General features: G+C 40.0%; 1 protein-coding gene across 1 annotated transcript in view; it reads left to right on the top strand.

The window, feature by feature from the left end:
• Nucleotides 1-216: 216 nt before the first annotated feature.
• Nucleotides 217-27,391, top strand: part of LOC106139665 (uncharacterized) — a 50,858-nt gene continuing 23,683 nt past the window's right edge. The window contains exons 1-25 of the mRNA XM_060952313.1: nt 217-693; nt 2,349-2,462; nt 2,965-3,094; nt 3,948-4,027; nt 4,848-4,946; nt 5,326-5,399; nt 6,662-6,741; nt 7,845-7,971; nt 9,472-9,614; nt 10,339-10,461; nt 11,329-11,443; nt 12,170-12,236; nt 13,730-13,880; nt 14,273-14,357; nt 14,981-15,071; nt 15,958-16,025; nt 16,642-16,739; nt 17,171-17,345; nt 17,952-18,044; nt 18,464-18,584; nt 19,135-19,257; nt 20,640-20,734; nt 21,350-24,228; nt 24,993-25,084; nt 26,475-26,573. Of these exons, the coding sequence (XP_060808296.1) occupies nt 385-693; nt 2,349-2,462; nt 2,965-3,094; nt 3,948-4,027; nt 4,848-4,946; nt 5,326-5,399; nt 6,662-6,741; nt 7,845-7,971; nt 9,472-9,614; nt 10,339-10,461; nt 11,329-11,443; nt 12,170-12,236; nt 13,730-13,880; nt 14,273-14,357; nt 14,981-15,071; nt 15,958-16,025; nt 16,642-16,739; nt 17,171-17,345; nt 17,952-18,044; nt 18,464-18,584; nt 19,135-19,257; nt 20,640-20,734; nt 21,350-24,228; nt 24,993-25,084; nt 26,475-26,573 (5,631 nt within the window). The 5' untranslated portion in view covers nt 217-384. The remainder of the gene's footprint in view (nt 694-2,348; nt 2,463-2,964; nt 3,095-3,947; nt 4,028-4,847; nt 4,947-5,325; nt 5,400-6,661; nt 6,742-7,844; nt 7,972-9,471; nt 9,615-10,338; nt 10,462-11,328; nt 11,444-12,169; nt 12,237-13,729; nt 13,881-14,272; nt 14,358-14,980; nt 15,072-15,957; nt 16,026-16,641; nt 16,740-17,170; nt 17,346-17,951; nt 18,045-18,463; nt 18,585-19,134; nt 19,258-20,639; nt 20,735-21,349; nt 24,229-24,992; nt 25,085-26,474; nt 26,574-27,391) is intronic.

Here is a 27,391-nt window from a genome sequence, read left to right as displayed (position 1 = left end):
AAAATTATGTAATTCAATGTATATATCTATATCATTGAGTTTTTAACCATTTACATGGAATGGGGTGGTAATGAGCTATGTCATCATAGTACTTACATTAAAAGGATTGCACTGATTTTTTTATAAAAAAATGTACAAATGCTTAACATTGTTGTTGCCATAGCTAAAATTGTTGCCATATCCGCCTGCGACTGGTCAGAAAAGTGCCTAAAAATATCGTCGCCATATTGGTATTGTCAAAAAGTTCGGAACATTCAAGTGCCGATGAAAAAATGATTTTTCATGAAATAACATCAGAAATTAAGCTGTTCGAGTGATCGGATACGATTAATAGTGACTTTAGATGTTTCGTTTGTCGAATTCGTTGTGTTATTCGGTTTGCAAATGATGTTTTCAATGGAGAAATGTACGGATCACAGTGGCAGAAAGAGTTCAGAGGAAACCGAGATGTATGCCGGTGGTGGCGAAGGATTGGGGAAGGAGGGTGTGCCTTCGGACGAGGTGGCTTCTGCCGTGGCCGCCGTGTCGGATGAAATCGGGGATATCTTGAAGGATGAGCTGGGAGACGCTGATCGTGCGGATCGAATCGGTGCCGAATTGGCAGACCTGAGCGCGGAGCTTGGTCTTCTCGCAGGCCTGGCAGACGGGGACCAGCAGCAGGACTTCCCGTCCCTGTTCGAAATAGCTGTGAACGTGAGTCGATAATTGACATATCTTGCGTCTCGTTTTCACGCAGTTTTCCCACAGTACTTGTTTACTTTTCTTACCTACGATGGTCTGGTGTCAATGAACTTTCGTTCTTGGTAATTTTAAAGTCACTTTTTAATTTACGTTTTGTTGTATCATTTTCTAAAGCATTGATAATCTATGTACATAAATGTTAGGTTAGGAGAACATTTGCAAATCAACTATGCACATTGGACACCTTAAATTTTTATTACCTTGTGAATTTTCAACACACATGCTTTTCTTTAATTCACTAATATAGGTTCTAAAAGAGTTTATGCACCTTCTAAATCATTATAAAAGCAGGTTTAAATCTGCAAGGAACATTTGAATCAAAAATTTCTGAAATTCTGCACGTTAATTTAAATACCCTGTTGTTCAAATCTTCCTTGCAGGGTGGACCATTATAATATTATTAGAACAGAATGTGGTTCCTGGGACCAATTCCATGAGGGCGAGTAACTATCTAACTTTGGAATGCATGTCAAGGGTGGTTTTGACAAAAATTAAAAACAAGTAACTTTAATAAAAGTACTAACAACAGCTAATTTATTTGTTAATTTATGTTAACGTTTTTGCTTTTATTTACTATTATTTATCAGCCTTTACATAACTTGATAAATACTTAGGTCATTATAGACATTATACATACATAAAATCACAAATCTCCCAGACGAGTAGGCTGTTTATCATAGACAAACAGCTGTCTAGTTGTTGATATCTGTTCCAAGGATGTTTACAAAAGACAAAGACATTATGTGTACTTCCACAAAAATCACGGGTCTATCCCATAAGAGTAGACTTCACTGTTCCACTTCACATAATCCCTGTATGTTGGCCTCTGTGGCGCAGGGGTAGTGCGCTTGTCTGAGACACCGGAGGTCCCGAGTTCGGATCCCAGACAGGGCATGATGAGAAACAAACTTCCTGTAATTGGCCTGGGTCTTGGATGTTTATCTATAAGTATTTGTTATTATTTTAAAATATAGTATTGTTTAGTTAGTATCTCGTAACACAAGTTTTGAACTTACTTTGAGGTTAACTCAATCTGTGTAATTTGTCCTGCATACATTTATTTATTTAAATTTTGCTTCATGTACATTCACAGGCATATGTTTACAAATTCCACCCTGTGGGGCAGACAGGTCCAAGAGTCTCGGAAAGACTGACAGGTCATGTTTATCAATAATGGCTTATTAAAGGAATCGAGATTCTAAAAGTGGCAGATTGCTAGCCCATCGCCTTACAGGAAAATACATGCATAATATGTATATATTTTTTTTATTACGCAGATTGAGTGGGCCTCGAAGTAAGTTCAAAACTTGTGTTACGAGATACTAACTCAACGATACTATATTTTATAATAAATATAATAAATACTTATATAGATAAACATCCTCAGGCCAATCATAAAAAGTTCTTTTCTCATCATGCCCTGGCTTGGATTCGAACCCAGGACCTCCGGTGTCACAGACAAGCGTACTACCGCTGCGCCAAAGAGGCCGTTAAATATATAAGCACATCTTTATTCTTTACAGGGTAGACAGAGCACACAATATAGAAAAGACAGAAAGACTACATTCTAAGTAAAATAATAATAACTTTTTTGCATTTATTCACAGATGGGCCAGCGGGGCTCCGGCAGCGGTTCGTCGTCCTCCTCTTGGTCGGCGGGCGCCAGACGACGCGAGCGGACCCAGAGGGCTCCCCGCCGGCGACCCATCTCTAGAAAGGAGGTAGACAAAGTTGATTATGAATTTGTAGTCATTTAGACACTAGCTGCGCCTGGGGGATTCACTCCTGTAGGAATTTCAGGATAAAATGTACCCTGTTTTATTTTACATAAAAACATAAAATAACGTAACATAAAATCACGCCTCTTTCCCGGAGGGGTAGGCAGAGACTACATCCTTCCACTTGCCACGATCTCTGCATACTTCCTTACATTTTATTAAGTTACGTTCGTCTAAGACCACTCGCACGTAAATCACCTTAAAGCCAAATTAATTGAAATCGCTTCGTTTTCTTAGCTTTGATGACACAGCCAGAGCCAAACTTAAAATTTCTTAAGTTTTGTAGAACAAACTTATAACACCCCTCTTTTCGGTCGGTGGTTAATTAATAAAAAATGCACCCCAGTCAATGTTAGAATTCAAATCATTTTCTGCAATGTGAAATGTAAGCAGCTAGACATCAAAGATCTACCTAAATTTAAATTGAATGTGCGTTTTGTTTCAGTTGTGCCGCCGACGCAGCGCACTGGCGCGGCGCGCGGTGCTGCGCCTGCGCCGCGTGGAGGTCGTGTCGGACGCGTCTGACGTCGGCGCCGACTCGGACTCCGACGACCAGTGGACCGAGCTGGATGACTGTGAGTGTGTTACTTTATGAGGGAACAGTAGCCAGCCCCCGCTGCACGGCGACTAAGGGATAGGCTTTTTAACTTGGGATTTTTCTTATAGGCGATGTGCTAGTAATCTGAGATTCAAATAGTGACTGTTTGAATCTCAATTCTATTCTATCATTAAACTTAACAGCTGAACATGGCCTGTCTCTATCTCTGTGTAGCCTGTAACTCTTTCAAAACTGCTGGCTCAGTTTACCCCGCAAGGGATATAGACGTGATTAATGGATGGACAACTTTTTACTCAGTTATATATAACTTGTTTTTACTTCATTAAAGAACACAGTAATTCAGCTGAGTGTTTGGTTTGTTGAAGAAAAAACAGAGTAATGCTTGGTAGTGAAGTAAATGTAGTTTCTATAATGAAAAATAAATGTAGTAATGTTTCTAAAATGTACATGCATTCCAAAATAATAATAATTTAATAAAAATATAATTTTTGCAATATCAGAAATAGAAAACGGTATGTGTATGGTTTGGTCATGTGGAGAGGATGAATGAAAGCCGGTTGACTAAGCAGATATACAAGGAGAGTGTGGAGGGAAAGGTCGGAGTGAAGAAGGCCTAGACAAACATATCTTCAATTAAGGACGTCCTTGCAAAGTCAGGTAAAGAGTACCCGCAACCGCCGAGCTTGCATGAAGAGAGTTATGAATGTAGATGAAGCAGAGGTAGTATGCAGTGATCGTGGCAAGTGGAAAGACGTAGTTTTTGCCATCCCCCTACGGGAAAAAGGCGTGATTTATTTATGTATGTAACTCACTCAAGCCATTCGCTCTAGTACTCAAAAAACTTAAATTTATTTTTATTTTTTATCCAGCGGGATCTTCCGACAGCTCGTCCGTGAAGGAAGCGGCCGAGCGTCAGATGGACTGCAACGGGTACCAGGACAAGGCTCCGGTATGTATCACTTGGAAATTATTGACGGCCTCCGTGGCGCAGCGGTTAGTACGCTTGTCTGTGATAATGGAGGTCCCGAGTTCGGGTCGGGGCATGATGAGAAAAGAACTTTTTCTGATTGGCCTGGGTCTTGGATGTTTATCTATATAAGTATTTATTGTAAAATATAGTATCGTTGAGTTAGTATCTCGTAACACAAGTATCGAACTCACTTCGAAGCTAACTCAATCTGTGTAATTTGTCCCGTATTATTATTTTTATAATCTCTCTATCTAAAAATAACTTACAACTAACATACTTGGCTACTTTTCAAACTAAAATTCCTTATGTTTGACCTTAACTCTAAATTTCATCAAAATCTGTCGATTAGTTCATGTTTAATGTAACAAAGAGATAAAACTACACACTTTTACCACGCAGTGCTGCCGTCTTCCTTCTAGCTAAAGTCCCGGTCGCATCCTCACCACTCTGGAGAGGAGCCCGGGGTATGCCTTTGACCATGGACCCTGGATTGGGTGAGTCAGGTTTTTACACGAAACGACTCAAGTCTTATCTCCGTAACCTTTGCAGGGGAACCTAACCTGTATTGGATCATGTTGTTGCACATCCACTTGCATGAATGTGCAGGTTTCCTCACAATGTTTTTCCTCACCGCAAAAGCATCGGTTAGTTATCAAACTAATGTACATGACTTTGAAAATAATCATTGGTTCATGGCCGTGATGGGATTCGAACCGGTGCCTTTAACCAGGCACCTAACCGATTTGATCACCAGACGCTCTGCATCAGTGCATAACGCTGACTCGTATTATCTGTCCAGGGCATCGCGGAGCCTCCGAACATGGGCCAGTTCCTGCTGCCGCTGCTGAGCGCTGATCCCGCTGAACACCCGCCCATCCGTCACGAGGACATACTTCAGGTAAGTTAAGCATGATAATTACATCACCACTGACTTTAGAAAATTGGGCTTAGCTGTGTAGTGGACTAATTCACCCAATATTGAAGGAACTAAGAGAAATAATTTAAAATCGTGCCGTGTGGTTCCCGGCACTGATATAAAAAAAATAAGACCACTCCGTTATACATCATTCCCATTGATATAGTAAAAAGCGACTAAGGGATATGCTTATAAACTTGAGATTCTTCTTTTACGCGATGAGCTAGCAACCTGTCACTATTTGAATCTCAATAGCAGCTGAATGTGGCCTATCTGTCTTTCAAGACTGCAGGCTCTGTCTACACCGCAAATGATAAAGACGTGATTATATGAATTGAATAACACATATTTCTTTTTTTAGCTACTCGCAACCGCTGAGAAGATAGATCGCGACCACGAACAGCTGGACGGTGACAGTGCTGATTTAAACGAGCCGTAAGTGTTTTGGCTTGACGGCCTCTGTGGCGCAGCGGTAGTACGCTTGTCTGTGACACCAGAGGTCCCGGGTTCGAATCCCGGCCAGGGCATGATGGGAAAAGAACTTTTTCTGATTGGCCTGGGTCTTGGATGTTTATCTATATAAGTATTTATTATAAAATATAGTATCGTTGAGTTAGTAGCTCGTAACACAAGTCTCGAACTTACTTCGAGGCTAATTCAATCAGTGTAATTTGTCCCGTATATATTTATTTATATTTATTTATTGGGAATCTTCTTTTGGGCGATGGGCTAGCAACCTGTCACTATTTGAATCGCAATTCAATCATTAGAAAAGAATAGAATAGATTTATTTTCAAAATTTGATACAAAATATCACTTATTGACGTCACATGACTTAAATCTAATTATAACTACTACCGCTTCCAAAGTGCATGTGTAGAAGAAGCTGCGAAACAAACTACACTGCAGTACATTAATCCGTAGTTCAGCTGAACGTGGCCTTTCAATGCTTTTCAATCTTTCAATGCCTTTCAATCTTGTGTACATCCCGTTAGGGATAAATATGTGATTGTATGTATGTCTTCTTCAGCCTGGCTTTAGTCCCGGTCGCATCCTCACCACTCTGGAGAGGAGCCCGGGGTACGCCTTTGACCATGGATCCTGGATCGGATGAGTCAGGTTTTTACACGAAGCGACTTCCGCCTGACCTCCGCAACCTTTGCAGGGTAACCCGTATTGGATCCATGATTACACATTCACATTTTTGATGTTTTCCCTCACTGTTAGAGCATTGGTTAGTATTCAAACTAATGTACGTAACTTTGAAAATTGTCATTGGTACATACCGAGTTGGGATTTGAACCTGTGCCTTTCTGCGCATCACGCTTTCTAACCGAACACCTTACCATTTCGACCACCAACGCTCGTGACCTGATTATATGTATGTATATAGTTTTACATACATACATAAAATCACGCCTATTTCCCGGAGGGGTAGGCAGAGACTACCTCTTTCCACTTGCCACGATCTCTGCACACTTCCTTCGCTTCATCCACATTCATAACTCTCTTCATGCAAGCTCGGCGGTTTCGGGTACTTTTGACCTTATATAGTTTTAAACCCGAAACCGCCGAGGTTGTATGAAGAGAGTTATGAATGTGGATGAAGCGAAAGAAGTATGCAGAGATCGTCGAAAGAGGCGTGATTTTATGTATGTATGTATAGTTTTAATTTAATAATTTTTTTTTTAAAACAGTGATGATGCCGTGGAGCCCGAGTGTGAAGATGCTCCGGTCACCCCCGACGAGGAAGCGGCACTGTTGCATTATGTCTGCGGTGAGTCAGTCAGTAATTTAAAGCCGGATTTACATTACGAAACTAGCTGTACCGCTGAACAGTTATTTTGGGCATCATTGAAGCCCTCAAGGATGAATAATTTCCCCCGTTTTTTCACATTTTCCATTATTTCTTCGCTCCTTATAGTTGCAGCGTGATGTTATATAGCCTAAAGCCTTCCTCGATAAATAGTCTATTCAACACCAAAAAAAAAATTATCAATTCGAACCAGTAGTTCCTGAGATTAGCGCGTTCAAACAAACAAACAAACTCTTCAGCTTTATAATATTAGTATATATTAAGCCGCAGTTACATTACGAAATTATTTGTATGACATTTGTTTTCAATTCGAACCAGTAGTTCCTGGGATTAACGCGTTCAAACAAACAAACAAACTCTTCAGCTTTATAATATTAGTATAGATTAAGCCGGATTTACATTAAGAAATTATTTGTATGACATTTGTGTTACAAAAAAATATGCGCGCCATAGCACTAAACTACACCTAGTTTCATAAAAATACCTAATGCATGCATTATGACTGAACGTTTACACGCGATATTACTGGTCAATATAGCTAGCAGTGCCCGCGACTTCGTCCGCGTGGTTACAGTTATTTTTGGCATCATTGAAGCCCTCAAGGATGAATAATTTCCCCCGTTTTTTTTTTTCACATTTTCCATTATTTCTTTGCTCCTTATAGTTGCAGCGTGATATCGCCTAAAGCCTTCCTCGATAAATAGTCTATTCAACACCAAAAAAAAATATCAATTCGAACCAGTAGTTCCTGAGATTAGCGTGTTCAAACAAACAAACAAACTCTTCAGCTTTATAATATTAGTATAGATAAGATCATTGAGTTAGTTAGTTAGCTAACTCTAAATCTGTGTATAATTTGTCCCGTATATATTTATTTATTTAATTTAATTTGATCTATAAACTTGTTACTCTTATCTTCAGCTTCATAATATTAGTATAGATAAGATCATTGAGTTAGTTAGTCAGCTAACTCTAAATCTGTGTACAATTTTGTCCCGTATATATATATATATATATATTTATTTATTTAATTCGATCAATAAAACTTGTTACTCTCATTACAGAAATGGAACGTTCCTCCGGCGTTACAAACGTCCAGTTCACGGCCATAGAGGAGTGGCTGATGGGCGTTTACCACTCGTGGTGCGAGATCTCCGCGCTCATGTACACGCTGGGCTGCGTGTGCGACGCGTACGTACCCACGTGACATATTATCTCATCTCTCTCTCTCATCATTGTCTCGATACCTGGACGGATGGAACCTTTTTTTTATCTGTGCCGGTCTAAGGGGCCAATAGAAAAAAGGAATAGGATCACTCGCATGTCTTTCCCGTGGATGTCGTTAAAAGCGACTAAGGGATAGGGTTGTGTGCTTGGAATTTTTCGTTCAGGCGACCGGCTAGCAACTATGTGAATCTCAATTCTATTTATAGTGAGCTAAACAGCTGAACGTGGCCTATCAGTCTCTCAAGACTGTTGTCTCTGTCTACCCCGCAAGGAATATAGACGTGATAATATGTATGTATACGCTGGGCTGCGTGTGCGACGCGTATGTACCCACGTGTCATATTATCTCATCTCTCTCTCTCTCATCATTGTCTCGATACCTGGATGGATGGAACTTTTTTTTTTTCTGTGCCGTGTGTGGTCTCCGGGGCCAATAGAAAAAAGGAATAGGATCACTCGCATGTCTTTCCCGTGGATGTCGTTAAAGGTGACTAAGGGATAGGGTTGTGTGCTTGGGATTTTTTGTTCAGGCGACCGGCTAGCAACTGTATGAATCTCAATTCTATCTATAGTAAGCCAAACGGCTGAACGTGGTCTATCAGTCGCTCATGACTGTTGGCTCTGTCTTGAAAAGACTGAAAGGCCACGTTTAACTGTTTAGCCTTATTATCGATCAACCTTATGAAAGGTTGCTAGCTCATCGCCTACAAGAATATATATATACACACATATATACACATATATAGAGATTTAATTCTGTTGGGTCTGCTAGTTATATGTATATATATATATAACTAGCAGACCAACAGAATTCTTTATGCCTATAATTAATAAAGCTCAAATTGACTCTATGTTTTAGTTAGAAAACGTTTGTATGGGGAAAAAAGAGTAGGCCTATTTTCCGGCAATTTTATCGCCGTAAAAACCATTTTCAAACGAACACTAAAAACAAAAAAATCGGCCAAATCCAGTCCAGGCGTTGTTGAGTTATGCGCTTACTACTGACAACTCAAAACAGGTCAAAAAAACCATCTTCAAATGAACACAAAAGAAAAGTCAAGGCGTTGTTATTCAAATTCAAAATTTTTATTCATTACTATAATATACTATATATCGCTTAATAATTGTCAAAACGTATGGTTTAACAAACATTGGTTGACGTCAAATGAATTACTTAAAAACTAAGTTAACTGCCGCTTCCAAGGCGTCAGTGCAGAAGAAGCGGTAACAAACTGCACACATTTTCTTCAATCGGAATTCCATGATAAATGATGGAATTCCGATTCAAATAGTGAGAGATTGCTAACCCATCGCATACAGGAAGAATCCCAAGTTTAAAAGCCTATCCTTTAGTTGTCTTTAACGACATCCATGCTCTAAACATTATGTTTTAAAAAATTGAAAACCGACATTAAAAAAACACTAAAAAGCCCCTCCCTAACCCCCCCTCTCCCCCTCTTGCAGCGACGCGGAGGCGGCGCGCTCGGAGTGGGGCTACCGCGTGCAGTTCGGCTGCCACTGCCGCGTGTGCCTGGCGCTCGCCGACAACGGCCGAGCGCTCGCCGCGCTGCTCGACGGCGTCGTGTGGGCGCTGGCGTGCGGACAAGGTGAGTTTCACGGTTTGAACGAGCATTTTTTTTTTTTTTATTCTCATTAAGTGCTGTGTGGTTCTGGGAACCAGTATATGAAAAAAAAAAAAAATAGGACCACTCCATCTCGTTCCCATGGATGTCGTAAAAGGCGACTAAGGGATAGGTATAAGTTTATAAACATCTATCATTGAGCCAAAAAGCTGAATGTGGCCTGTCGGTCTTTTCAAGACTGTTGGCTTTGTCTGAAGATGAGCACTAAATTGTATCTGATTAACAACAATATGAAAAGGTCGTGGTGAGTTTGACAATTTAAAGATCTTTTTTATTCTAATTAAGTGCTGTGTGGTTCCCGCCACCAATTTTGAAAAAAAAAAAGAATAGGACCACTCCATTTCGTTCCCATGGATGTCGTAAAAGGCGACTAAGGGATAGGTTTATAAACTTTAGATTCCTCTTTTTAGGCGACGGGCTAGTAACCTGTCACTATTCGAATCTCATTTCTATCGTTAAGCCAAACAGCTCAACGTGGCCTTTCAGTCTTTTCAAGACTGTTGGCTCTGTCTACCCCGCAAGGGATATAGACGTGATTATATGTATGTAATTTGTTCCGCCGTTTCTTCTACAGATGCGCTTTGGAAGCGGCAGTAGTTATAATTAGATTTAAGCGATTTGACGTCAATAAGTGATACCTGGTATCGGAATTTTGAAAATAAATCTTTTCTTTTCTATTTCTCACCAGGCGGGTCGTCAGTCACCACAGCAGTCGGTATAGTTCGAGCTTTGCGTCTCCGCGCAGACGCGGGCGCATCACCACAACGCTGGGATCTGCCGCGGCTCAGGAGGATCGTGGTGCCTGATCACGGTATATCTTGTTTATATAAACGTCACGTCTTTTTTCCTTACGGGGGGTAGGTGTCATTATTATTATACGGGGTTAGTATCCTGGAAACGTTGCGGAGGTCAGACGGTTGGTGTTAAAACGTTGACTCGCCCAATCCAGGGGCATTGTCAGCCCGATCTCCAGAGCTTCTCCAGCACTTCACCACAACGTTGGGATCTGCCACGGCTTAGGAGGATCGTGGTGCCTGATCACGGTATGTCTTGTTTAAACATTACTTCCTTGTTCCTCAGGGGGTAGGGGGTCATTATTATACAGGGTTAGTATCCTGCAAACGTTGCGGAGGTCAGACGGTTGGTGTGAAATCATGGACGCGCTTAATCCAGGGTCATGCGCAGGCGCATCCTTGGCTCTCCAGAGTGATGAGGATATAACCGCGATAGACGTCGAAAGATGATGATGGAAGTATTTCTAGATTAAGGTTCTCTAGTACCTGTGATAAATACAAGTGGGTATTGTTTGAGCGTTTTCATAGGAGAATTGTTGTGCCTGATCTGATTAACTGGCTGACTGACTGAACTTAAAATTTGTCATGTACGTTTCTTAAAAGAGGATTTCTCCTTCCAACATCAACGCCACGAAATATAAAACTCAACAATATCACTATTTACAACATTACTTTTTAAATATTAGGTTTAATTTTTTTTTATGACAGGCTTGCAACTTGTCTCTTTATAGGAATCTCAGTGAGCCAAACAGCTGAACGTGGCCTATCAGTCTTTACAAGATCGTTGGCTCTGTCTACCCCGCAAGGTATATAGACGTGATTATATGTATGTATGTTTTTTTTTATTAGTTATTTCTATATTTTTTTATTTATTTTTCTTTCAGACCTGGAGATAATACACCAACAATTGTGTCTGCTGTCGCAACAGAACGAGATCAGCGCTCAGATCGTGAACGACACGTGCGAATGTAGAAAGTTCCAGATGCCGATGCAGAAAGAGTTTGTATTTTATATATTTATTTATTTGCTTTTTTTGCATCTTTGTATCTATACGAACGTATCTTGATCAAATTAAGGACGTCCTGGTAAAGGGTCAGGTCAAGAGTACCCGAAACCGCCGAGCTTGTATGAAGTGAGTTATGAATGTGGATGAAGCGATGGAAGTGTGCAGGGTATAGTGGCAAGTGGGAAGATGTAGTCTCTGCCTACCCCTCCGGGAAAGAGGCGTTATTTTATGTATGTATTTATTTTTATACATACATTATAATAAATGTATTTTTGTGTCTGTTTATATCTTTATTGCACAGAAATTTACACAGTAACATGAAATTGTACATATGTAGTTGGTTATGAAATAAATCACTTGCAATGACGGAATTATCCCATGACGGGATCTTTTCCAGTCAACTTGCAAGCAATAAAGGAACTAGATAATTAAGTTAAAAAAAGCGAGCAATAAGCAATATAATAAAAGAATAGGACCATTCCGTCTCTTTCCCATGGATGTCGTAAAAGGTGACTAAGGGAAAGGCTTATAAACTACTAGTCACTATATATATCTAGATGAGAGTGCGTGCGTGATGCGTGTATTGTATAAGTACAGTGGGCCGGCATAATATTAGTGCAAAAACAACGTTTGCCGGGACAGCTAGTTTTATATAATATGTACGCACTTTAAAAAATCTTATGTGTTTTGTCTCAATTTGTTTGTTTCATCTGTTCCAGATACGCTTTTGAGAGGTTTTGCACCATTTTGGAGAACTACAAGGCCGCCTCTGCAATGACTTTCAAGGTAATGTGATTCACTCTTCTTGTAATTCAGATGTTCATTGTAATCTTGTCATTAACTCTCTAGACTATCCTAAGTATATGTATATATACGTATTTTTGTGTTTTTATGCGTATTTATACTTAGTACCCGGTTGACCGAGCTTTGCTCGGTCTACCAGAGATGACGCTGATATAGTTTCTTAAAACGCGGTTTTTGAAATGTTTATATATCTTGAGAACCGAGTTTTTCTCGAACCTAGGACCTTGATAAATCGATTCCTTGAGCCGAAGAGCCCCTAATCTATAACTTTCATGAAAATCGTTGCAGCGTTTCCGAGATCCTGATTATATGTATATATACAAGAATTGCTCGTTTAAATATATTAGATATGTATTATATATAGATATATATTCTGTGCGCATTGTATTATGTTTCAACATTTATTTATCTCGCTCTGCGCTAACGCCAATCTCCTGTTTGGTTTCCTTCCACACAAAGGTTGACTGCAAGAGATTGCACTAGCGATAAGTCAAGTTTTGTATGTTTTACTTTTATGGTGCAATAAAGAGTTTTTACTATCTTGTCTAGTTAAAATCAACATTTTTACATAAATTAAAATTATTCTTCTTCGTTAGTTTAAGAGCTTGACTCTTGTCAGTGGAGTTAAGTGGAGCATCCTCTATTAATCTCTTCTTCTTCTACTCATTAAAACTATATATTAAACTAAAAAGAATAACTTTACACTACTACTAGTAGTTCCCGTGGGAATTGCGAAAACCTTGTATTTTTTGTAGGTAAAGATAGCACTCTTAACAAGTGCTATCTTTTATCTATCTTATCTAAATTTGCGTGTGTAGGTAGCGCTAAATTCTCGCGGGCGAAGCTGCCAATAAAAGCTAGTACATACATTAATCCCGCTTCTTAGCCGAGGAGGTAGAGACTACATGTTTCCACTAGCCACGAGACCCGTGCGTACGATTCTGTCGCTTCATCCACAGCCTTAACTCTGCAGTGTAGTTTGTTCCGCCGCTTCTTCTACACATGCGCTTTGGAAGCGGCAGTAGTAGCTATGATTAGATTTGAGTGATGTGACGTCAATAAGTGATACCTTGTATCCAATTTTGAAAATAAATCTATTCTATTCTCTTCATTTATTGTTTAAGCAGGGAATTTCACTCACATACATACATATAATCACGTCTATACCCCTTGCGGGGTAGATAGTGCCAACAGTCTTGAAAAAACTGATAGGCAACGTTTAGTTATTTGGCTTAACGATAGAAATGGAATTCAAATAGGGACAGGTTGCTAGAGTCCGTCGCCTAAAAAAAGAAGTTTGTAAGCCTATCCGCTATCCATAAATACATACATACCATCACGCCTGTTTCTCATTGTGTTAGGAAGTGAAAATATGGATTTCCACTTGCTACGATCCTGACAGACCTCTATTCTACTCTCTCCATTGAATGTTTTAGCAGGGAATTTCACTGACACGAGTGTTGAATCCCCCCCAGGTGGAGCTGCTGGACCCGTCCGGAGAGCCGCCGGCGTGGGCGGCGCGCGCGCTGCGGCTGGTGGCGCGCGCGGCGGCGCCCGGCCGGCGCTGCTCCACCGCCGCGCGCCTCGCGCTCATGGGCCGCCGCACCGCCGCGCACCAGGCCACGCGTGAGTCTCGCTGCTTCCTTGCGCTTCCTGCCGCTTCCTGCCGCTTCCTGCTGCTTCCTTGTGATAAATGTGTGTATATGATGTACATGCGTACATATGGTCACGTCTGTATCCCTTGCGGGGGAGACGGAGACAATAGACGGAAAAAGACTGAGTGGCCACGTTCAGCTGTTTGGCTTGATGATGGAATTGAGATTCAAATAGTGACAGGTTGCTGCTAGCCTAAAGCCTGAGCCTAAACCCAAGTTTATAAGCCTATCCCTTAGTCGCCTCTTACGACATCCATGGGAAATAGATGGAATAGTCCTATTCTTTTTTCTATTAGTGCCGGGAACCACACAGCACAACAACAACTTAACCGTTAATAAAAATAAGACACGTTTATATTTCAGTTCTCGCGTGGTCTGGCTACAATCATCGGTGCGATTGTCTCACGCCTCGGACGCTGTGCGCTCAGCAGAGGAATCAATTGCTAAGGTAAACTATTTAGTTAGCCGTATACATAGGAATATAGACGTAGAAAAAAAGGCGGACTTAATGTGGCTTGGAATAAAAGTGAAGCATCGTAATGGCGGCCGACTGTCCAAGATGTTGTTGGACTACAATAGTATCAAATTATTGGTTACACACGCACACATATCACGTCTATATCCCTTGCGGGGTAGACAGAGCCAACAGTCTTGAAAAAACTGATAGGCCACGTTTAGCTGTTTGGCTTTATGATGGAATTGAGCTTCAAATTATTGGTTCAGTGATGTTTAAAAATGTATTGTTAATTTACACACTGGCCGCTTACAGAAAAGTTGTAATTTTACGTTCGAAAAAGTATGATCTTCAATTTTTAATATTCACAACAATGATTTAAGACGAATTGAAGTTAGGATTATTTTTAGATTTTAAGTTTTTTATTATAGTTTTTCCGTTTTTATTTTTTACCAAAACAGTATTTTATTTTTACATACCGGTTAATTATCTAAACAAGTGGTCAGGGAGATCGGCTGTCACGTCGCAGTCCAGAAGTTCGAATCCCGGCAACACTTTTTTTGTGATTTTTCTAACGTTCTTCCATTACGTTATGTAACGATACGCTTATGTTCCAGGCTTTTCTGTTCCCGGATATCATACTTCGGGATAATTCAGGCCGTCAGCGAGTACACTGACGCTCAGCAGGAGGTGAATAATTCTAACAAGGTATTAATCTACTTATATTGACGTCTTTATCCTTTAACGGTATAGACCCGAGCCAGCAATGTATCAATTAAAGACATACATACATATGGTCACGTCTATATCCCTTGCGGGGAAGACAGAGCCAACAGTCTTGAATAGACTGATAGGCCACGTTCAGCTGTTTGGCTTTAAAATATAATTGAGATTCAAACAGTGACAGGTTGCTAGCCCATCGCCTAAAAAAGAATCCCAAGTTTGTACGCCTATCCCTTAGTCGCCTTTAACGACATCCAAGGGAAAGTGATAGAAGTGGTCTTTTTTTTCTATTGGTGCCGGGAACTACACAGCATTTACATAATTAATTAATTTAAAGAATCGGTCAGTCTACATATATGTGGTCCTATTCTTTTTTGTATTGGTGCCGGGAACCACACGGCACAGAAAGAAAACATGGTAATTAAATTATACAATCCCAACAAATTGCTTATATTATGTAGTAATTTAATGTAGAACATTGTGGCGAAAAAGGGCTCCTTAATGCGCTGGTGTGTCATCAAAGTGATGTGTTAATGAATTATGTATATAAGTTTTGATGAAATGAAATAAATAAATAAAAAATATTTTTGCCGTGTGGTTCCCGGCACGAATACAAAAAAGAATAGGACCACTCCATCTCTTTCCCATGAATGTCGTAAAAGGCGACTAAGGGATAGGCTTACAAACTTGGGATTCTTCTTTAGGCGATGGGCTAGCAACCTGTCACTATTTGAATCTCAGTTCTATCATTAAGCCAAATAGCTGAACGTGGCCATTCAGTCTTCTCAAGACTGTTGGCTCTGTCTACCCCGCAAGGGATATAGACGTGACTATATGTATGTATGTATGTATGTAAAAATATTTTTTCCAGCCTCCGAATGACGCCCAAATGGAAGCCGAGACCGATGAGTTGCAACAAGGCGACGGCACGGGTGCTAAGTGAGTATTGTCATTGCACATTGTCCAACTATCTACATGTACGTAAATAAATAATTAATGCTGCAGTGTAGTTTGTTCCGCCGCTTTTTCTACACTTGCGCTTTGGAAGCGGTAGTAGTTATAATTAGATTTGAGTGATGTGACGTCAATAAGTGATACCTTATATCTTTAATGTATAAAATAAATCGATTCTATGCTATTCTAATAGGTACAAAAAAAACAGATAATCTGCGGCTTATTGTAGGCGTAGAAAGAAGGTTTAAAAATTAATTTAAAAAAAAATAATTATGAATAAAATTTTAAGGTTTAATAATACATACATATGGTCACGTCTATATCCCTTGCGGGGTAGACAGAACCAACAGTCTTGAAAAGACTGAATGGCCACATTCAGTTATTTGGCTTAATGATAGAATTGAGATTCAAATAGTGACAGGTTGCTAGCCCATCGCCTAAAAAAGAATCCCAAGTTTATAAGCCTATCCCTTAGTCGCCTTTTACGACATCCACGGGAAAGAGATGGAGTGGTCCTATTCTTTTTTGTATTGGTGCCGGGAAGCACACGGCACGGTAGAAAGAAGATTAAAATTAATTTATGTTTTTAATAATCCATCAGACCTCCAGACAGCGGCGAGCGACCAGCGTCTCTAGGCCTCCTGGACCAGGCTGATCAGGAGCTGAGCGATTCCAACTTGACCGGTGACCTCGATGATTGTAAGTTCTGTTGCTAGATTTTGAATTGATTTTTTTTTTTTTAATTTATTTATTTAAGTAATAAGTAACAAAAGACTCGTTATATGTTAGTAGTGCTTATTACTATGTTATAATATTAATATATATATGTGTGTGTATATATATATTGTTTGTTGTTGTGTGCCGTGTGGTTCCCGGCACCAATACAAAAAAGAATAGGACCACTCCATCTCATCGTAAAAGGCGACTAAGGGATAGGCTTACATACTTGGATTCTTTTTAGGCGATGGGCTAGCAACCTATCGCTATTTGAATCTCAATTCTATCATTAAGCCAAATAGCTGAACGTGGCCATTCAGTCTTTTCAAGACTGTCGGCTCCGTCTACCCCGCAAGGGACATAGACGTGACCACATGAATGTATGTATGTATCTTTATTTATTCATGTTTCAGTCTCAGATTCGGACGACAACTCTGGCAGCGGCTCCCTCGGCCTGTCCAACTCGTCGTCGCTGGACTCCGCGTCGGAGCTGCTGCTGGCCGCCGCCGCCGCCGTCGACGGGGAGGGGGGCGGCGGAGGGGGGGGAAGGGAGAGGGAGCTGTGCCGCACGGTCAGGCATCTGTGCAGGTTAGTTATCACAATAAGTGTACATACATACATACATAAAATCACGCCTCTTTCCCGGAGGGGTAGGCAGAGAATTTTGACAATTATTAAGCGATATATAGTATCCTATGGTAATGAATAAAAATTTTGAAATTTGAATTTGAATACATCTTTCCACTTGCCACGATCTCTGCACACTTCCTTCGCTTCATCCACATTCATAACTCTATTCATGCAAGCTCGGCGGTTTCGGGTACTTTTGACCTGACACTTTACCAGGACGAGCACAATAAGTATATAGGTTCAGATGTAAGACGACAGAGAAAAAAGAGGTCTTTGTTTACTCCCGATAATGGTCCTTTCTGTTTCGTGCTAATCAGTCCAGTAGCTGAACGTGGCCTGTCAGTCTTTACAAGCTGTGGGCTCTGTGTACTCCGCAAGGGATGTAGACGTGATTATATGTATGTATGTGTGTTGCAGTCCAGTAGTTTTTTAAAATGATGACGTTTAATTTTAATAAAAATAGGCTCAAACGGCTCAGAAGCATGGGTATAGTCTATGTTTAAAAGGATGCAGTTGTTTTAAATGTCACCCTGTATATTTATTTATTATTTTGTTTCGAAACAGGTCTATAGCTTCTATAGAAAGGCTGATGGACCAAGTGTTGAAACACTGTGACGACTGGCCCGCGGCCGGGGACAAGAGTGATGACGAGGCCAGGTACGAATCCTGTTGGCAATTTTACTTTGAAATCTTGACCCGATAGAATAGAATAGATTTATTTTCAAAATTGGACACAAGGTATCACTTATTGACGTGACACCACTTAAATTTAATTATAACTACTACCGCTTCCAAAGTGCATGTGTAGAAGAAGCGGCGGAACTAACTACACTGCAGCTATATATATATCTATCGATCCAATACGGGTCCTGCAAAGGTTGCGGAGGTCAGACGGGAGTCGCTTCGTGTAAACACCTGACTCACCCAATCCAGGATCCATGGTCACTGGCGCACCCCGGGCTCCTCTCCAGAGCGGTGAGGATGAGACCGGGACTAAAACAAACCTAGGATGAAGAAGATATTTCTTGTCAAGCAGACGTATTTTTTCATATAATACATTTTTAATATCGTGACAGGAAACGGGTGGACATGGGCCTGTCGGAGGTGGACCGGAAGCTGATGGCGATGTACCGCCGCCTGCCGGAAGTACACCGGCGGCAGCTTCAAGTCTACAGGAAACAGAAGCGGTTGTCTACTGTGAGTTTTTAGTTCCAATGTTCTGATACTAGACGGCGCTACTTTGAACTATTTTAATTGCAATCTGAGGGACACTAGAGACTGTTTCTCTTGATGAAAGAGGCCGACTGATGGTCTTGAAAAGACTTGGAAGCCCAAATTTAGTTAAATGTAGAAGTATGAATTTTATAAGTGTTATAGAAGCGATTGTAAGCAATGTGTTTTACGTTTAAAGAACAAGATGGCGCTAATATAAATTTTAATATGCTCTCATATATTTGATTATGTATATAAAAAAAAGTAAATTTTTTTTTATATAAAACACATGTAATATCGGTGAATTGGCGACAATTACTGAAGCCAGTTTTGATTGCCCAAATAATGACGTCAAATTACTTCAATCCACACTTGTACGTATGTATTTTAAATGTCAAATCTTTTGCAAACCGTCTTTTTTCAAACAACGGTCGACTTGAGGGCTTCACGAAATAACTATTCCACGCGAACGTAGTCGCGGGCACGGCTAGTAGAAACTCTATCTCGAGTACCCCCCCCCCCCCCCCCCCGGCAGGTGTGCATGCAGCTGGTGGGGGGCACGGCGCCCGCGCCGCCGCCGCCCGGCTCGCCGCCCGCCGCGCGCCACCAGCCCTGCCCCGCGCTCTGCGTGGAGTACCACCTGCAGCGGTTCACCGAGGTGGGTGGGACATAACTCTGCCGTGGTGTAACTAAAATGCCGTTATCTGACATCAGGATTTTCACCTTTTTTACCAGTAGAATAAGAAAAAAGAAAATCTCTTTCGATCTGTATATACATACGACATTTTGGTACCTTTAAGTCATAAATAGGCGTTCTCATTAGAATAGAATAGATTTATTTTCAAAATTGGATACAAGGTATCACTTATTGACGTCACATAACTTAAATCTAATTATAACTACTACCGCTTCCAAAGCGCATGTGTAGAAGAAGCGGCGGAACAAACTACACTGCAGCATTTTCATAGGACGTCAATTTACAAATATAGATCTCTTAAATCTAAATCGTGGACGAATGCACATTGTCTACATTAAAAAAACATATATGAATGTAGATTGATTACATTCATGAATGGCATCAGTTTAAATTTTTACCGCATTTTTGACGTTTTACTTACAACAAGGATTTGACAGATAACGGCATTTTAGTTATACCAGGGCAGAACTGTAAATGATACGCACAAGGACAGGTGACAACTAACTCTTTATTTGACAAGCTTTGGTACATCAGACATAACACAGATGGCGCTACTTATGACATTTTGTTATATATTTCAACAATAACATACAATTGATTTATTTTCAAAAGAGTGTTTGTTTGTTTGTTTTGTTTCTTTATTGCACATAAAAATAAATAAAACAAATTAGAAAACAATTATTGGATTTAGAAGAATATGTGCAATGGCGGACTTATCCCCAATGGGATTTCTTCCAGTCAACCAACGAGTGTTATACAGGTACTTGCTGTGATTCAGCAAGCAGTTCAATTTTTTCCAAAGTAAGAAAACTTCATGCCTTGCTTTGCACAAAAAAAAATTTAACAAAGACAGAGAGATGTATCCAATTGCAAATTTGCACGCTTACTACTGAATATACGTGCCGTGTGGTTCCCGGCACCAATACAAAAAAGAATGGGACCACTCCATCTCTTTCCCATGGATGTCGAAAAGGGCGACTAAGGGATAGGCTTACATACTTGGGATTCTTTTTTAGGCGATGGGCTAGCAACCTGTCACTATTTGAATCTCAATTCTATCTTAAAGCCAATTAGCTGAACGTGGCCTATCAGTCTTTACAAGACTGTTGGCTTTGTCCACCCCGCAAGGGATATAGACGTGATTATATGTATGTATGTATGTACTACTGAATATACAAGTTACAAAATGAGGGTAGTAAAAAATTATAGACATTTATTTACTAGGTGAGGCTTCGAACTTTTGGATTCGACTCAAGAGAAACGTGTATACCCGTGATTTGAAACAAGAACGACTTGGGGATGTTCAAATGTTTTATTTATATATAATGTTAATTCCGTGTCAGGTCCGTCGTAAAGTGATGCATATGAGGGATCAACAACTCTACTACCATAGACTAAGGATGTGGCTGGAGGACCAACTGCGACAGGAGAGGGAGAAGTAAGTTTTACATACCATAGAGTAATTTTAAGAATAGAATTGTTTGTTATTTTAAAGTTATTTTAAATTGAACCAATCAAAATGTTTGTTGAAGTTTTCCTTCAGTCTTTTTTTTTAATTAATTTACCAGGTTTGACAAAATAAGTCTAACAAAATCGTTGGTTTAAAAAGGCGGGTAATTTTTCAGATTGAACAACTACTATTTTTTACATGTTTCATGGAATACTACTAACTCTTAATATACTATAAAAAAACAAGAAAGTCACAAATATTCTGTTCAATTTTGACTCGAGCTCTGTGTTAAAACGGGCAGTATTGTTTTTCTATGACGTAACCACCACACTACAGATTCATTTCAAAGCGAAATTTTTATTTATTTATTTATTTAGGTACACCAACAGGTTACATGACAAACATTTGCAATAAACATTACATTTAGTGTGCTAGCATGCAACCCAATTATAGGTGACACAGCATTTCCAAAATTAAGCTTAAAATCCTAATTTGTAGGTACAAATATCATGCAATTATATTATTAACAAATTAATCATACACATTAAATTTAGATTTAAATTTAAAGAAATTTTTAGTACACTTGGTAAACTTCTTTCACAGCCTCACAGAGGGCAACACTACGTTAATAGATGACGTGTCGCGACGCAAACGTCGAACCGACAGCCCTAAGGTGCCGCGTCTGACCACCGCGTCCAAGCGGAAACTAAAACCCTCGTCCCCACTGTCGAAACCGCACAAAATACTGCAAATGCTGAAACAAAAAGCGCCCGCTCAAAGTGATTTCATTGACGAGTTGAAAAACGATGAAAATAAAGAAGTAGACCCGCCCGAAGCGTTCCCCTTGGAGAGAGAAGACAATGTTAGTGATACAGAAACGATTGTAGGCGAGAAGGATCAAGAAATGTGCAAAGACATGAAGGAGTGTCTAGCCAAATTTGCCAATTTCGCACTGAATACCGAAGAGAACGCTACAGAGAATAAATACCCAGAGTCTGTCAGTCCGCCGCTTCAAGAAATGTCTCCGACCACGTCCGAACCACTGCCTGTTTATACACCTAAACCTAGTCAGCGACTATTGACCGTCAATAAGTTCTTGAACAGGAGCGATTTTAAATCGGATAAAGTTATCGATTTTCAATCGCAAGCCGCGCCCGATATTCATATCCCAATGGACGCTAAACGAACACCGGTGTTAGTTAAAGAAGAGAGTGATACTAAAATAGCGGAACCAGAAGTGCAAGCTAAAGATCCTAATATATACAAATATGTGACGTTCGGTCTCGAAATCAAAAAAGCTATGGAGGAGTGTCAGAATATAATTAACTCTTATAACCACATCAGCAAAGACGGTCAAGAAAAAGACGAAGGCGCTTTGTCACTAGAACAGATATGCGAAGTGATTTTGGACAAGAACTCCGCCGAATTCCTAGATTCAGATGAACCCATAGATATAAACGTTGCTAATACGAAATTAGCCGAATTCGTTGAAAATATGCCGCATATATTGGCCAATATGCCGGAGATTGCCACGAAACTGACTGAATACGCGAATGCGTCGTTCGAACTGCCAGAATTTGCGTCCATCATGAATTCATTGCCAGATGTGAACAGCGAAGCACAATTGACACCAGAGACGCTGAAACAAATAAGGGAATTGAAACTGCACAAGAATAGAGATAGTATTAAAGTAACCAAGAACACAGCTAAAAGAAAAAGCAATAGAAAGGTTAAAAATGATGACGTTTTAGGTCCGTTCGAAATAGATTCTCAAGATATATCCGAATTACTGAAAGACGAGAAGGAATTGCAGAATATGATGAAGAAATCTAATAATAAGGAAGACTTTAACGATTTATTGTTCTCTATAAGTGCTCAAGTGGTGATAAATAAGGTATTTGAATATTTGAAGCAGAATAAAAGTCCCGTTTTGGCGAAATGTCTGCAAGAAGACGGCGATATATTCGCACTGCCCAAAAATAGTATTAATTCGGAAATGTACTCGAAAGCTTCTACATTATTCGACAATTCCGTTAAAGACGCGCTGAGTATGGACCAGCTGAGGGACTTAGTTAGGTCCAGGTTCGATTCCTGGAAGCATTACGTAGCATCTAAGTTTAAAAGCATACCAATCGAATTATTAGAGAGTGAAATCGAAGCGATGTTGGATAAGTTCTACAGTTATATACAAGATTTAGCCGGGAAGCAATCTACCAATGAGAGTGACAAAATCATAGAGAAAATAGACGAACTGAGGAACAATAAGGATTTGAAAGATTCAGATAGTGATACGAAAGATAATGTCGCTAAGCTATTAAGTTCCACACCCGGTAATACATTCGACGTGTTGTTAATGAAGTTATCGAAAATGTCTCAAGATAAGAAGTCGTCTGTTAAAAATCTCAAATTTAAATACATAGATGTGATCAAAAGGTGTTCGGAGTCCCCACAGTTGGCCGGTTGGATACTACTAGATCCCGAGATAGCGTCCAATGTTATAGCCGAGCTAACTGGACTACCAATGTTTAAGACTGACAACGTAGGTCACAAAGTGCCAGATTTTACAACACTGTCCAATGACAAGAAGAAGGACTACTTCATTAGTAGATTAAGACAAATGAATAGATTGTACATGCAAACTTTGCCCAAGAAAGCGCTTACAGGTGACGAGTGGCTTGTGATACTGTATAGACTTGAACAATTAGAGGAGAAACTTAAAGATGCCTTCACAAAAGTCACTCCGCCTGTGAAGAATCAAAACGCAAGTGAAGGCGAAATTCTAGCAGCGAAAGGGCTTAGCAAAATCATAGGTAAAGCTAACGCTAGGGTTGTCAAGAAGCCGGAACCGAAACCGGTTAAAAAGGACGAGAATTATACAGATATAGCTCAGGAACAGGACAAGAAATCCAAAAACGACGCCCTGTTGGCGAAATGCGAAGCGATATTGACATCGAAAGGAGAGAAATCGTTATTAGACAGCTTTTACACGATCAAATCTTACATAACTCAAGGATTACCAGTACCTGAGACTTACAAGAAGCATGTCATATCTATATGCTCGAGCATCGACGCTAAGCTCTTAGACGAAGACATAGAGACGTCCATTAAAGTTGAGAAGGAGGACGAGGTGCAAAACAAAGAGAAATTATCGGTTATTGGATCGCAGAATCCCGAACTATTGGCCAAATATTCCGCTCAAGCGCTGCGTAACGCCAAGCAGACATTGAACGCGGTCGCATTCAAAAACATGGCGAAGAACGGACAGTCGAAGTCGGAAAGCGACGCTTGCGACACGCCCAAGACGGACTGCAAATGGACGAATGACTGCGTGTGCATTTCGTGTAAGAGTTTCATGAAAGGTTATCTTCATATGGAGGGGTATTTGAAGGATAAGGAGGGGAAGACGAAGCCGGCTGTCAAACCGGCGAAGCCGCCGCCGAAGCCGTGCGAGAACGCTTCGCATCAACAGCATGTTTGTAAAGGTATGTAATCTTCAATACATACATACATATGGTCACGTCTATATCCCTTGCAAGGTAGATAGAGACAACAGTCTTGAAAAGACTGATAGGCCACGTTCAGCTATTTGGCTTAATCATATAATTGAGATTCAAATAGTGACAGGTTGCTAACCCATCGCCTGAAAAAGAATCCCAAGTTTGTGAGCATATCCCTTAGTCGCCTTTTACGACATCCATGGAAATGAGACGGAGTGGTCCAATTTTTCCTTCTAGTGCCGGGAACCACACGGCATAATTATACAGGGTGACTTTTAATTCAACTGCATAAATTTAACTGTTAAGTGTTCTCATCTAAAGGATATTTAAATACGTTAAAAGAAAAATATCGGTTCATATTTCAGAAAGTACGAAAAAAAATAAATGTATCAAAATCCACGATGCTAAATACGTCATATCACCCCGGCCGGCGGAAAAGCGACGCGTAAGATTCAGAGGTCAACGACACATTTCATTCAGCTGAGCAATCGCTCGCAAGTAAACTTGATCTTGATACTAGAAAAATAATTTATTTTTCACACATTTACATGTTTAGTTTTTATTTCTTTTTGTAGTCTTTAATAAAGCGTGTGAAGTAGTTTGTGAGGGTTTTTTAAATGTGAAAAGTAATAGGCTCAAACGGCTCAGAAGCATGGGTATAGTCTATGTTTAAAAGGATGCAGTTGTTTTAAATGTCACCCTGTATGAATGAACGAATTAATATACATATTTGTATTTGATATTTCCAGTGGGCCACGGCAACACCACGGGCGGGTGCGCCTCAGAGGGATCTGCCGATTCGCCGTGCACGTGTTGTTATTGCACCGTTTTCGGACATGCGGTGAGTATAGAACCTATTTTTCTGTGTGTTTGGCTGAGAAAATTAAAAGTTATTAAAGGTTTTTTTTTTGTTGTAATTTTTCGTGATTTTTGTGCGTATATTTTTATTTATTTATTAATTTATTTAATACATCTTACAAGCTAACAGATATTACATCCAAAATGGTTACAAGATAAATTTTAAATAAAATTATATATACAATTACTAGCTGTCCCGGCAAACGTTTTGATATATAAATTATACTAGAGGCCGCCCGCGACTTCGTCCGCATGGAAACCCTATCAATCCCGCGGGAACTCTGGGATAAAAAGTAGCCTATGTGTTATTCTGGGTCTTCAGCTACCTACATACCAAATTTCATGATAATCGGTTCAGTAGTTTTTGCGTGAAAGAGTAACAAACATCCATACAAACTTTCGCCTTTATAATAGTACTAGAGGCCGCCCGCGACTTCGTCCGCATGGAAACCCTATCAATCCCGCGGGAACTCTGGGATAAAAAGTAGCCTATGTGTTATTCTGGGTCTTCAGCTACCTACATACCAAATTTCATGGTAATCGGTTCAGTAGTTTTTGCGTGAAAGAGTAACAAACATCCATACAAACTTTCGCCTTTATAATAGTAGTAGGATATAATAGTAGTAGGATAGTAGGATATAGTAGGATTTAAGTAACTCCTAGTTAAAAAAAAATGTTAAGGGTGGACAACCCTAATCACTAAAGACTACGAAAAATACATGTTGGCCGACTCTCAGACCTACACAAAATTTCATGAGAATCGGTCAAGCCGTTTCCGAGGAGTACGGGAACGATCAATGTGACACCAGAATTTTATATATAAGATTGTATTATTATCAATTAGATTGGATTACATTAAATTACGATACATTTAATATTGGAATAATGACACTAAGTTCAAATGATTAATTATTATGATATCATATAAAGGTTGGTAGTATTTAATAGTTTTTTATTAAAATTCGGACGGACGGTGGACAGAGCTGGTCCGAATACATTTTGCGAATTAGACATTTGTGTGTGTGTGCAGTTCCCGGCACTAATAGAAAAAAGAATAGTGCCACGCCATCACTTTCCCATGGATGTCGTAAACGGCGACTAAGGGATAGGCCTATTAACTTGGGATTCTTCTTTTAGGCGATGGGCCAGCAACCTGTCACTATTTAAATCTCAATTCTATCATTAAGCCAAACAGCTCAACGTGGCTTATCAGTCTTTCAAGACTGTTGACTCTGTCTACCCCGCAAGGGATACAGACGTGATTATATGTATGTATGTAGACATTTCAAGACCGGGGACATTTTGCGATAGGGACTTTATGCGCGTGAGCCTTTTTTTTTTAATGAAATTATATATATAATTAATAATTTCAGCCACCCCTAACGACGCCCGTGCCTCGCAATTTCAACGAGACTCGGGAGAGACTACGGTCGATACTGAACAAGAAGAAACAACAGTGCAAGACTACTAATGTGAGTATTTACATACATATGGTCACGTCTATATCCCTTGCGGGGTAGACAGAGCCAACAGTCTTGTAAAGACTGATAGGCCACGTTCAGCAAATAGCTGGCTTAATGGCTTGACCATCGCCTAAAAAATAATCCCAAGTTGGTTAAACTATCCCTTAGTCGCCTTTTACGACATCCATAGGAAAGAGATGGAGTGGTCCTATTCTTTCTTGTATTGGTGCCGGGAACCACACGGCACTCTTATTTCTCTTGGCCATAAATTTGACCCCTCAATAGGGTTAGCTTAGGTAGCTTTAGGTAAAGCTTAACTTTGTACATACATACATACATACATATGATCACGTCTATATCCCTTGCGGGGCAGACAGAGCCAACAGTCTTGAAAAGACTGAATGGCCACGCTCAGCCACTTGGCTTAATGATAGAACCGAGATTCAAATAGTGACAGGTTGCTAGCCCATCGCCTAAAAGAGGAATCCTAAGTTTATAAGCCTATCCCTTAGTCGCCTTTTACGACATCCATGGGAAAGAGATGGAGTGGTCCTATTCTTTTTTGTAATAGTGCCGGGAACCACACGGCACGATTTTTAAAATAAAAATCGTTACAAAGTTAAGCTTTAAAAATAACAAATAATAAAAAATTATATTATGACGGCCTCTCCGGTTCAGTAGTAATGTCTTCTTAAATAACGGATTCGATTTCGGGTCAGATCATGACGGAAAAGAATTAATCTTTCTCTGAAACCTGAAATTAAAATTACAAACGTGTCTTATTTTAAAGTCTTTTATTCGCAAGAGGATTAAAAAATTTACACGTC

This window comes from Amyelois transitella, chromosome 28, assembly GCF_032362555.1.
Source record: "Amyelois transitella isolate CPQ chromosome 28, ilAmyTran1.1, whole genome shotgun sequence".
NCBI classification, from domain to species: domain Eukaryota; kingdom Metazoa; phylum Arthropoda; class Insecta; order Lepidoptera; family Pyralidae; genus Amyelois; species Amyelois transitella.
Note: the sequence above shows the minus strand (reverse complement) of the source record. Positions and strands in the feature narration are given on the sequence as shown.